Source organism: Acyrthosiphon pisum, chromosome A1 (genome assembly GCF_005508785.2).
Source record: "Acyrthosiphon pisum isolate AL4f chromosome A1, pea_aphid_22Mar2018_4r6ur, whole genome shotgun sequence".
Classification (NCBI taxonomy): domain Eukaryota; kingdom Metazoa; phylum Arthropoda; class Insecta; order Hemiptera; family Aphididae; genus Acyrthosiphon; species Acyrthosiphon pisum.
In genome coordinates, this window is record NC_042494.1 from 61,105,074 (window position 1) to 61,116,614 (window position 11,541).

At 29.4% G+C, this 11,541-nt stretch overlaps 3 protein-coding genes across 7 annotated transcripts; 1 reads left to right on the forward strand and 2 right to left on the reverse strand.

Moving 5' to 3' along the window:
- Nucleotides 1–214: 214 nt before the first annotated feature.
- LOC100574462 (THAP domain-containing protein 1-like) lies at nt 215–5,520 on the reverse strand. 3 transcript variants are annotated; one of them, XM_029487345.1, is made up of 7 exons: nt 4,879–5,520; nt 4,576–4,771; nt 4,392–4,451; nt 4,210–4,314; nt 3,936–4,116; nt 3,652–3,883; nt 215–332 (listed from the first exon to the last, which is right to left on the reverse strand). In XM_029487345.1, the coding sequence occupies exons 1-6, from the start codon at nt 4,941–4,943 to the stop codon at nt 3,690–3,692; spliced, it is 801 nt and encodes a 266-aa protein (XP_029343205.1). In that variant the 5' UTR covers nt 4,944–5,520; the 3' UTR covers nt 215–332; nt 3,652–3,689. The 3 variants fall into 3 exon arrangements, with proteins under 3 accessions (XP_029343205.1, XP_003247420.1, XP_029343204.1); XM_003247372.4 differs by having other exon boundaries at nt 3,812–3,883; nt 4,879–5,517; XM_029487344.1 differs by lacking the exon at nt 215–332 and having other exon boundaries at nt 3,268–3,883.
- A 456-nt stretch (nt 5,521–5,976) lies between these two features.
- On the forward strand, nt 5,977–7,662 carry LOC100167192 (thioredoxin-like protein 1). Its single transcript, XM_001951786.5, has 2 exons — nt 5,977–6,686; nt 7,127–7,662. Exons 1-2 carry the CDS (start codon nt 6,150–6,152, stop codon nt 7,445–7,447), a joined length of 858 nt encoding a protein of 285 aa, XP_001951821.1. The 5' UTR covers nt 5,977–6,149; the 3' UTR covers nt 7,448–7,662.
- LOC100165160 (probable tRNA(His) guanylyltransferase) lies at nt 7,589–11,018 on the reverse strand. Of its 3 annotated transcripts, none has more exons than XM_001951745.5 (4): nt 10,869–11,018; nt 10,397–10,549; nt 7,995–8,412; nt 7,589–7,917 (listed from the first exon to the last, which is right to left on the reverse strand). In XM_001951745.5, exons 1-4 carry the CDS (start codon nt 10,907–10,909, stop codon nt 7,621–7,623), a joined length of 909 nt encoding a protein of 302 aa, XP_001951780.2. In that variant the 5' UTR covers nt 10,910–11,018; the 3' UTR covers nt 7,589–7,620.
- Nucleotides 11,019–11,541: the final 523 nt, after the last annotated feature.

Consider the following 11,541-nt stretch of genomic DNA (forward strand, 5'->3'; position numbering starts at 1 on the left):
TAATAATATTCAAACAGTACTTTGCCCATATTTTCACAACAGGTAATAATTATTACCACGGTTTATACCAATTCTAAATTATCACACTTGTTGTTGAAGAGAGCTGTGAAGGTGCTATAATAAAATATACAAATACAAACATTTTATTATTTAATATTTTATTTAGTTCTTTATTTTATGAATATTTCACAGTAGAGTATTTTTTTTTATTATTTTATATAATATATAATTATAAATGAACAAAACAAAAAAATAAAATATCTAATGGGTACATAAAATCATAATACTTACCTTGACCCTGTGATTTTTTGAGCTGCAGTACAATTATTGATCTTTAAACAAAGTTAATTTATTATAAAATGAACGTAAAGAAACTGTTTCATTTTTTTTCTTACACATGTATTTAATTTTTATATTATAAAAAGTTGAAATCACAGATTTTACTAAAAGAATTACATGGTTTGTTAAAGGACCATTTTCTATGTTATGATAATCAATAGAAGAAAAAATGTTTTTATTTATGAAGCTGGCTAAGATTTTGCTTTGAATTAATAAAGGATTTAAAGGTTCGTTATCATGCATATAAGTTTTAATAAATTTATCAGTTATCAAGCATATTTCTATTACATCTGCACTAGGATATGTCTAGCCACCCATATCTTTTAAAGTAACTAATAAATTTAAAAAATTTGCTTTAGTTCCTATCAATACTTGAGCACAAATGTCACATTTTAATTGGGTGAAAAGTTTATGAGACTTAAACCCAGCTATATAAATTGTAACCTCTTTAGAAACAGAGCTTAAATTAATATGAGTTGCATCTTTTTCAACAGTATATAATTCTGACTCTAATTCAATGTATTTATAAAGAGTGGCATTAGAACTATTAATTGCTTGAACTGGATTTGATGAGACACTTGTACAATTTAAAATCAGAATATCTTGAAGGGATATACACTTTGATTTGGGCATTCACCAGTAACCAGTGCTCAAATTGGGGGGGGGGGGCAGATGCCCAAAATCATTTTTATTAAAATTTGGAGTGGATATAAATTGTTTTGTCAAAGATAAACCTAATGAATACCTAATAATTTTACATTTTTTAATATAAAAATAATTTTTATCCTATCCATAGTTTTGACTAGTAATGTTCAACCTTTTTGACTCTCGATCCACTGTTTTTGTAACAATATTTCTCACGACTCGTGTCACCTTTGTATACCTTTGTATACCTAACCTATAGGTCATAAAAGAAAAAAGACATTTTAACTATCATTATATCTACTGTAAAATATGGTTCTTCAATTCATTCATTACTTATTTGAATTTATAATTTATAATTTTATAAAAAACTTTTTTTTTTTTAACAAACAAGACTTGTCACGACCTATTTTATAGATTACAGGATCCAAGATTTGGTAGCGACCCAACGGTTCAATACCACTGGTTTTGATTTCCTAATGCCTTCTTATTTTTTTTTTTATTGTTTGTTTATATTTATGCCTCGTTTAGTAGTTTGCAGATATTATTATATATTATAAAATATCTGCGGGAAAAAAATAAGTTATAAATTATGAATTTGAATAAGTTATGAATGAATTGAACAATATGCACACTTATGCACAGTGTATTACGCAAAGCTAAAGTTTTTTTTCATTCATGGCTTACAAAGGTGACACGAGTCGTGAAAATATTGTTACAAAGACAGTGGATTGCGAGTCAAAAAGGTTGAACACTACTATTTTTTTATAGTCAAAATAGGAAAAAAAAAATATTTTTATGTTAAAAATGTAAAATTCATTAGGTAGGTATTCATTAGGTTTATCTTTGGACTTTGACAACAACTTAAATCCATTCTTAATTTTAATAAAAATCAGGATAAAAATTGTTTTGGGCATTAGTTTGTAAATATCTGTGAACTAGTGTTCACAATTGACATATAGGTATGCGTCTGTAGTAGCACAAAGTATAATTATTAAGATATTATAACTGATAATTATTAGTTTTTTATTTCCTACCGAAATATGTAGGTAGGTATTATTTCTATTAAAAAAATTTCGAAAAATAAGATGAATATAAAATATTTTTTTTTTTTTTTGTCATATTTGTTTTTATTTGTACAATCTGTATAAAAAATATTTACAATAAGTACAATGGAGATAATGATAATATATTGGTAATTGGACATGGTTGACTTGTTGAAGAGACTATTCAATAATAGCACTTCATGAAATATAAAATATAAATCCATATTTACTTACATGTTACATAGGCCCATATAGTTAAATAATATGTTATATTTGGAAATTTGGAATAGAAAATTTTGTAACTAAGGTGAAATAGTATTGAAAAACTAGAAATTAGTTGGGGGGGGTGTGGGTTGTCCCACGAGTCTGCGTTGACTAATTTTGCAGTAGGAAAGCAATTTATAAATTATTGGATTGAGCTCCTCTACTTAATAATTCCCAATTCGAGCACTGCCAGTAACTTTTTATAAGCGGATTTAAACTGTTACCACCTTGAGCCCTAACACTGCCATAAAAAATTTCCAGGTGATCTTGGCTAAGTTTATAGAATGGTAAATATTTTAGTTTATTTGTGTCAATTAAACTATTTTTTAGATTGATTAATGAATTAATACTAATTAAAAAACCTAAATACCCGGTTAATCGCTGAGACTCTAAAATCGGTTGACCTGTAATTAATTTTAATTTATTTACATATAAATAAAACTTTTGAATGAATGAAAAAATATAAGAATAATTAGTATCATTAATTGCACCTTTGAAACCATAAGTAGACTGTGTTCTCGAATTTAAAATATCAAATGCATTGTTAAATATTTGAATGAAATTTATCGTGGCAGTACAATCTTTAAAATCATTTAATTTTAAGAAATCTTTGTAAAAAATTAAAGCTTGGGAAATTGAAGAAGAACGTAACTATGTTGCCAACTTCACCTTCATCTTATTTTTAAAATAAAAAACATGCTCTTTTTTTAAGTTTATTGGCCAAATGCCCTTTCTCATTTTCTTGCAGCATTAATAAAAGTTTGATATACTTCAAATCTATTATGCCATAATTGCAGTCAATTAATTGCATTTTCTCTTCAATAGTATTGCGTACAAGCTTTACCACGCGTGCTGGGTCAAAGATGATATTGACATTGAAGTCATTGAATGCATTAAAATCAGTTTTTAATAATTGAGGTGTAGATGCTAATTTACAGCCTAGTGCTTTGGCCATGCTAACATTCACAGCATATCCATCAAATGTTAAGACTTACTACAGAAATCCCGGTGTCGGTTAAAACATTTAAGCAGCGACGCACTAAGTTTTTTTTCTGTTCACTATTTAAATGGTTACAGAAGAAATACCCAACTGGCAGTTTCCATGAAGCATTTATGGCCGTTACCATGAATACAAAGCATTCAGTTGTTTCACTCTTAGCATCACTATCAATTTCAAACCCATAGTCCACAAATCCATGGTACTTGTGACCATCAAACTCAAGACATTTGCGAATAGCTATTTCATCCATACTCAAAGCGCAATATATTGGATATGGACAATTTTTGCAAGCTAGCGTTAAGGTGATCAGTGCTTCTTTCGTAAAGCCAGGTTCAGCATCTACATTAATATACCACTTACTTAGCGTGCGAGGACTTGGAAGGACGGAATTAAATTCTCTACGAACAAATGTGTACGCCTTGAGTGACAGCAAATTTACATAGCTGCATGCTGTAGCGTTTTGGAAATTTCTTTCCTGCATTTTTATTGACAAAATTTCTGATCAGGTCTTTATGCTTACCAAAATGTGAATCTAATAAATGTGCCTGCTCTTGGTCAATCAATAACTTGGCCTTTAATGTATTGATAACATCTAAAACAGAATAGAATTAATAATATATAATATCTCTATCATTTCTAGTTACTTTTTAAAGAAACAATTGTTTTTTTTTGTCTCCTTAAACGCTGTTTTAGTACTTTCATTTTCTTATCCTTAGCATTACACATATCAACTAGTGATGACACAGAACGTTTCAGAAAAGTTCTTCTTGGCGTATCATAACTTTCTGAAACTGATGCTTGAATCATAACATCTAACGACTGTGACTGCAGTAAATAAAATAATTAATTTATAACATTTTTTACTTTAAGTCTTATTATTTAAAAAAAATGTTACTGTTTGTTGTAATGTTTCATTACTTTTTCAGATGGTCTTTTTAGACTAAAACTATTTAATGGTGAACTCTGTACATCACAAGGTAGGTCAGGAAGTTTTCCAAAACCTTCCAATTCAACACCTTCTAGCTACATAATTATAATCACAGTAATAACACCATTTATATATTATACAAATGTTTAAGAAAAGAATATTTTATACTTACACAAGTTGATGTTGATGTATCAGAAATAGACACTTTCACCTCAGGAACAGTAGTTTTAGCCTAAAAAGTGAAAAGTTAATAAATAAATAATCATAATAAGTTTAAACTATGATTAGTAGGTAAGTGCATGAATGTAATTTTGCAGAGCATAATTTTGATTAATATCATTATTGAGTTCACTTACATATTTTAAACGTTTTACCACGATAGAAGGTATGGCATCTTCTTTTAAAAGTTTACTTCTAACATAATTCTTGAAACAGTCCGAATCGAAATGTTCAGAGCATATGGAGGTTAGAGGCTTAATTTTGGTGGTATCAGCACCACAATCTTCAAAAAATTGTATCCACTGTCTTTTACGTGGTTCATCTGCTGGTAGTCTAATATAAATTACAAAAATTAAATTATTAAAATTTCCAAAATGTACAAAAATAAAGGTTTACAAGCGTTACCATTGATTCAATATGGTGTTAATGGAGTTACTTACCGATGAAAGCTAACGTCTGTTTTTTTCGCAGACCATGAACGCTTACACAAAAAACAACTCGGCATTGTTTTATATCATAGAGCACAGAATACAAGAAAAATGTAACTGTAAAAACAGACTTTACGTTTTAAACTCATTTGCTTGGCGCCAAAATATAACAAAAATAAAAATAATTTAAAATATGATAACTGTGTCTTATCAGTGATTAGGTTGAGTAAAGGCGGGTTCACAACCACGATTAAAGATATAATTATATCTTTAATCGTGTTCACAACTACCCGTGTCGTGTCGTGTCGTGTGAATTGTGAATTCAATTCGTTCTTCGGGGATGTTCCGAATCAGGACGATACCAACTTAGTATCTAATCAAAATATAATAGATCCCATAGGTATTAGATATATAAGATAACAGTAAACAAATCTACCAAGGCGTGAACATTGTGACCACGAACTACTACATAGGACTGGACACTCCGGGCAGGGGGAGGGTGGGCCACCGGTCACAAGTTGTACGCACGGTCTTAGATTATTCTGTTCCCACAGATATATATAATAGCTAGATACCTGACTCCATATACCACAACGTTATTAAATTATGATGCCCGACGCCATTTGTGATTGTGGCAATATTTACATTTATTCATATACATATTTACTTATATATACATATATACTGATAATACTATTTTGCCCTAGTTGTAAATGGCTGCCAGCGTCATTGATAAGAAGAAGTCGAGTATCTAGCTATTATACATATCTGTGTATATACCACGGATATGGATACTATGGTTGCACGACGGCCCATATTGGATCAGTACTGAGCGGCGCAGAATGTTCTTATCAATTCTGACAAAAAGTCGCGTTTTACTAGCGCCCTCTACAACTACTACTAAGTTACGGTAACCAAATCGGGTTACCTAGCCACGGTGGAGCGCTAGTATGTCACGACTTTTTTTGTATGGATACTATGTATGTATTTATGTATTTGATAAGAACATTTGGTGCCGACGTGCCGACATATTATTGCTCGTTGTGCAACCATAGTATCTATATCCATGGTATATACCCATAGAATCAATGGATATACCACTGAATTTATCTACATCGCCCAGACTTCCGATCAGTGATTACAATTTAGAACTTATGTGTGTCATGCTTGCTCGATTTATTATTATTCTACGTTTCGAAAATCATTCCTAATTTGGTATTTAGTATTTACAGTTAAACGGTATATTTCTTGATCTTGACAGTTGTCAGTGTTAAATAGTCAAAATGGTGGTCAAAGAAATCATGAATGATTCCCAGTTTCAAGAAGAATTAAACGCAAACGGCATGAAGCTCGTCGTCGTAGACTTCTCCGCTACATGGTGTGGTCCTTGCAAACGTGTCGCGCCTCTTTACGACCAACTGTCAAACAAGTATGACCGTGCAGTGTTCCTTAAAGTGGATGTTGATAAATGCCAGGAAACTGCCGCCAGTCAAGGCGTGTCGGCCATGCCGACTTTTATACTGTATCGCAATAAGGTTAAAGTGGCAAAGATTCAGGGTGCCGATATCGCTGCCGTTGAATCAAAAATCGTACAACTTTATGAAGCAGCATGTGCCGCTTCTGGCGAAGACTGTGGAGTACCTGGTCAGATGGACCTTAACTCATTCATTATGAAAACTCAGTGCGAGGCCCTTAATGATTCAGATGACCATCCACTGTCGGCTCTTATCGAAAACAGTGGCTATATTGAATCAGATTGTGACCAGCAACTTATTTTATCATTAACTTTCACACAATCTGTCAAAGTGCATTCTATCAAAGTAAGTTAACCATTAATAATAGGCAGTAACAAATAAACTAATATTTGGTCGTATTGCCAGACTGACTAATGATTACTATTTATACGTGTATCTCAGAAAACTGGTTCTATTCAAATATTTTACAATATTTGTTTGAAGAATGCATGGCCTTGACATTTTTATTAAATCTATAAATTTCTTTGAACTTAAATTTTTAATGCATACTTCTTAATGTCTGATTTAAATAATAAAGTTCATTGAACCACAAATGGAAATTACTTAAATAAACCAATGAAAAGTACTAAATTATATTGTATGAAATTAAGTCTAATGTCTTGATACATCTATGATCCTTTAAACTATACTAATAATATGTAGTTTACAATTTTTTTCTTTGGATTGTTTTTATGCCTTATTTTAAAATATAATCACAATATTTATTTTTTTTTATTATTATTTAGATTAAAGCTCCTAAAGATAATGGACCAAAATCGTTGAAGTTGTTTATTAACCAGCCAAACACCATAGATTTTGATGCTGCAACATGTAATTTAGCCACACAAGAACTTGAATTAAAACCTGATGAATTAGATGGAAAAATTGTGAACTTGAAATATGTAAAATTCCAGAACGTCCATAATCTACAGATATTTGTTGTAAATAATCAAACTGATGAGGAAGTAACAAGAATAGATAGCTTGGATATTATTGGAATGCCTATATCTACAACTAATATGGGTGATTTCAAGCGTGTTGCGGGTAAAGTGGGAGAAGCTCATTAAAAGTGATGATGTATATTATTTAAAAACCATATGATGTGTGTACCAAATCAACAATCTAAAAATAACTAATTATCATATACCACTTTTTTATTCTCAAAAATTATAGTATATAATTATAAAAACTACATTTTTTATGTTTAAAATAAAACTCATATTTGTAAAAGAAAATTTATTCAAGAACGTTTTACCAAGTAAAAAATATCATCTGGCTTAAAGTCTTTATTTAATATTAGATCCTTTAAATTTAATATTTCATTATATTCTTCCCAGAAACTATCACCTATAATATCTACATGTAATGGACATATGACATGTTTCTTGGATTTAGATGGAGGTAAATTAACAAGTTTTCTTACTAACACTGTACCTTTTCTATAAATTGGTAACTCATTATTATAATTAGTTCCACACTCTTTAAATAATATTTCATTTTTTTCTGACGACACCGTCCCACTCAATACTTTTTCAGCCTAAAACAAAAATCCAAGATTAGTAATTATTCTATCAAAAAAATGTATAAAGTACCTGTTTTACTTAAAATTATTACCTCATTATTTGATAATCCTTTCATTGAAATAAGCCCCCAAAATGCCGTGTTGTACAAATTATTTATATGGGTATCTGCTTGACGCCAACTAAGGTAATCGCGTAAATTTTGATCAGTTGGATATAAAACAATTCGAGCATCAAATGATGGTGGATATAAAAGTTTTTTATCTTCAAAAAATGTATTCCAATAGTATACATATGATGCAGAAAATATGCTGTTGATTGCTGACATAATTTTTGACTGCCGTCTATTATATAGATCTGTATTTTTCCTGAGAATAAAACTATATTCATCACTCTGTCCATAAGCTAATGACACATCCCTGAATTCTTCCATAACTGCTGCAGCAGATCTGTTCATTAATTCTAAAGCTCTTTTATCGTTTGGTTTTTCAAATTTGTGTGAGGATGTAAACCTATTAACAATAATATTTTAAATGTATTAAATTAAAATTCTTAAATGATTTATACAAGACTACAAGAATATCATTCATTTGATACCAATAACAATAATGTAATACAAGATTGAATTAATAGGTAATTAGTAAATGGTTGGTTTTAGAACCAAACAAAATTAAGCATTTTAAGTACATATACAAATTGCCATCTTAGGGCAGTGCTGTATCTAGGGTAATTGTGAGAGAGGAATCCTTCCTATAAGCGCTGTTTGTATGTGTGTATTCTTGCGTTTTTTAAAAAAGCCAAGAGTATTTTATTTATTAAAAATGTATATTTAAACTATTTTTGATTACGGTGTTGATTTCATATTTGTCGTATAGTTAGTACTTGTTTGTTTTTTACTACCTATTTTTGTCCAATTGTTCATAAAACCAATTGATTTAAATTTAAAAAAAAAAAAACTAAGAGGTATTTAAATTATGTTTGTATTTTTTTAAGAATTTTTAGGAGGATATTATAAACTTTATAATTTATCATATACATATTAAACTTTAAGTTCAATATTTATATATAAAATATACTTCTGATTGGTTTAAAAAATGTTTTCACTCAGGGAGTAAGTACTGCACTAGTAGTTAAGCCAAAGGCGCTAAATTTTAACTATTTAAGGCGTTAAATATCCTAGATCTGAATATCTGATATTGTCTGAAGAAGAATTGATACAATGAAACACCCAGCATAACTCTAAATCAATAATATCAGAGTAATATTTTTGATATAAGTAGTAAACTAGCAATCTTACCAGAGGCCATATATTTACATAACAGTCATGTTAGTGTATTATCAATATAAATTCCAACTGAAATGAGTAATTCATATCAGCCAGCCTACTATTTCACCATTATTAATTTATCATAACTAGAGTGCAGATTTCTATGCAATTGCATATTTTTTTCCTTTTAATATTTTTGGATTTTTATCAGTTATCTCCACAAATCATCATAATGTGAAACTAATAGTGAAATTTTTTTTTAGATATTTCTGCATATTTAAATGTTATTGCATCTTTTGGCAAAATTCAAAATTTATTGCAGATTGAAATTAAAATTAAAAAAAAATGTATAAAATAATATTTTGTCAAGTAGAAAAATTAAAATTAAATTTTATAAGCACTTAATTATAATTTATTTAAAAATAAAATAAATAATCGATTACAACGTAAACTTAATCGCTCTTGCTGTGTCAGTCTGTTAATACTAAAAAGTGATAGTCATAAAAAAACTGGAAACCGGGCTGGAAACTCAAAATATGAATTTACATAAAAGCTTTTCAATAATTGACGAAACGAAAGAAAAAATTCATTCTATTCCTGAATCAAAAGGTGCAACTTAACAATTCACTTACAACAAAATTAAACAAGCTTTTCAATAAAAATAAAGGTCTGGAAATTCTATGAAAAATTAATGCAGTACTATAAGGTGAAAACGTTCAGCTCGGAGATCTTTGTAAAGACCCGATAATACTAAGTTGCTTCAAATATGCCCCAACAACTTCAGTTGACGTGGAACATTGATACGTTCGTTGTCAGTCTTTAAAAATATGTTAACTGATAAACGTCACAGCTTCACAGAAGAAAAACTCGAAATGCATATGATTATTCATTTTAACAATAAATAAAAACATTGAGTTATTCAGAAAATTCCCTACATTTTTTTTTATTAAGTATTTTAGTAATTAATTATGTATTTTTGTAAATTTTGAAGAAAGAAAAAAAATCTTGCATATTTTCATTATTTTTACTGCATATTATATGGCATATTTTAATACTTTTTAATGCATAAAAATCCGCGCTCTAATCATAACCTATTAAGATGGATAAAATTATAAGAAATAATAATGAAAATTATTGGTATACGTTATACAAAATATTATACTAGATTTATTGATAACATTTATTGAAGTATCAATAATGATTAAATCAATTAAAAGTTTAAATCAGACCTATGAAACGAACGACCATCCAACCGCACAACAATCCAACAATTCTGTAAGCATCTGTCTTCAAACTCAAATGTTCGCACATATTCGTACTTGCTTTTAGCCATTGCTTTTGAGGTACTGAATTCCTTAGCGTATATATGCAAAACTCTGTGCCTATAAATAATTGATTTACATAATTACATGTGAAACAAGTTTCAAATAATTTTCTTCAATACACAAACATGAAATTACAAAATAAAATTTTTTTTAAATCTTTTAGAATGAATCTTGTAAGAATTATTGATGAAATTTGAGTACAACTGAGGTCGAGTAAATAATTATTTATTATGTAGTTCTTTTCAAATGGCTTCAGTTACAACTTTTTTACTATTTATTTTTTTAAATTCTGTAAGAACACCTATACATACTTACATGTCACATCAAGGCGACCTACGTTAGTGAATATGATCAAATAATGTAAATAAATACTTACCAGTCGCGTAGACTTATCAATTTTTTCGTATATAATGACATGCAAACGAATTAATTTCTAAACGTGCACAACTCAAAACAAAAACCAAAAAAGCGTGGTAAAAAATAACTAGTAACTATATAGAAGTTACTAACCACGAACATACAATAGTTACTAACTACATAAATGGTGATAATGTACAATGATAAGATGATAACAAAAGATCACTGTTTAGTCACAGATTTGATCTATTCTGTGGTTTAGTGTTAGGTTTAGTGTTTAGGTAATATAGCACAGAATGGATGAAACTAAATTGAATTAAATTCGCTAAACTAGACCGGTTTAAAATTATTGCACACCTGGATCAGTGGTGGTTCCAGGGACATGGTTAGGGGGAGGCAAGTCATAATTTTCAGACAATTTCGATAATTATTATTGTAATTTTGTTTTAAACAGTATAAAATTGTTTAGAAATAGGGCTCCCTCCCTGGAGTCGCCCGGGATATTGAACCATGTACCTAAATGGTCTAAACATCCCAGTGCATTATTTTTCAGAACGGTTTCAGCGAGCGAATTTCTAGATTATACTTTATCTATTTTGTGACATAACCGAGGGGCGAGGGCTGTAATAAAATGGGAAATTAGTTTTCAGGAAAATTAATATGAGTTATATTTTCTAAAAACCATAATTTTC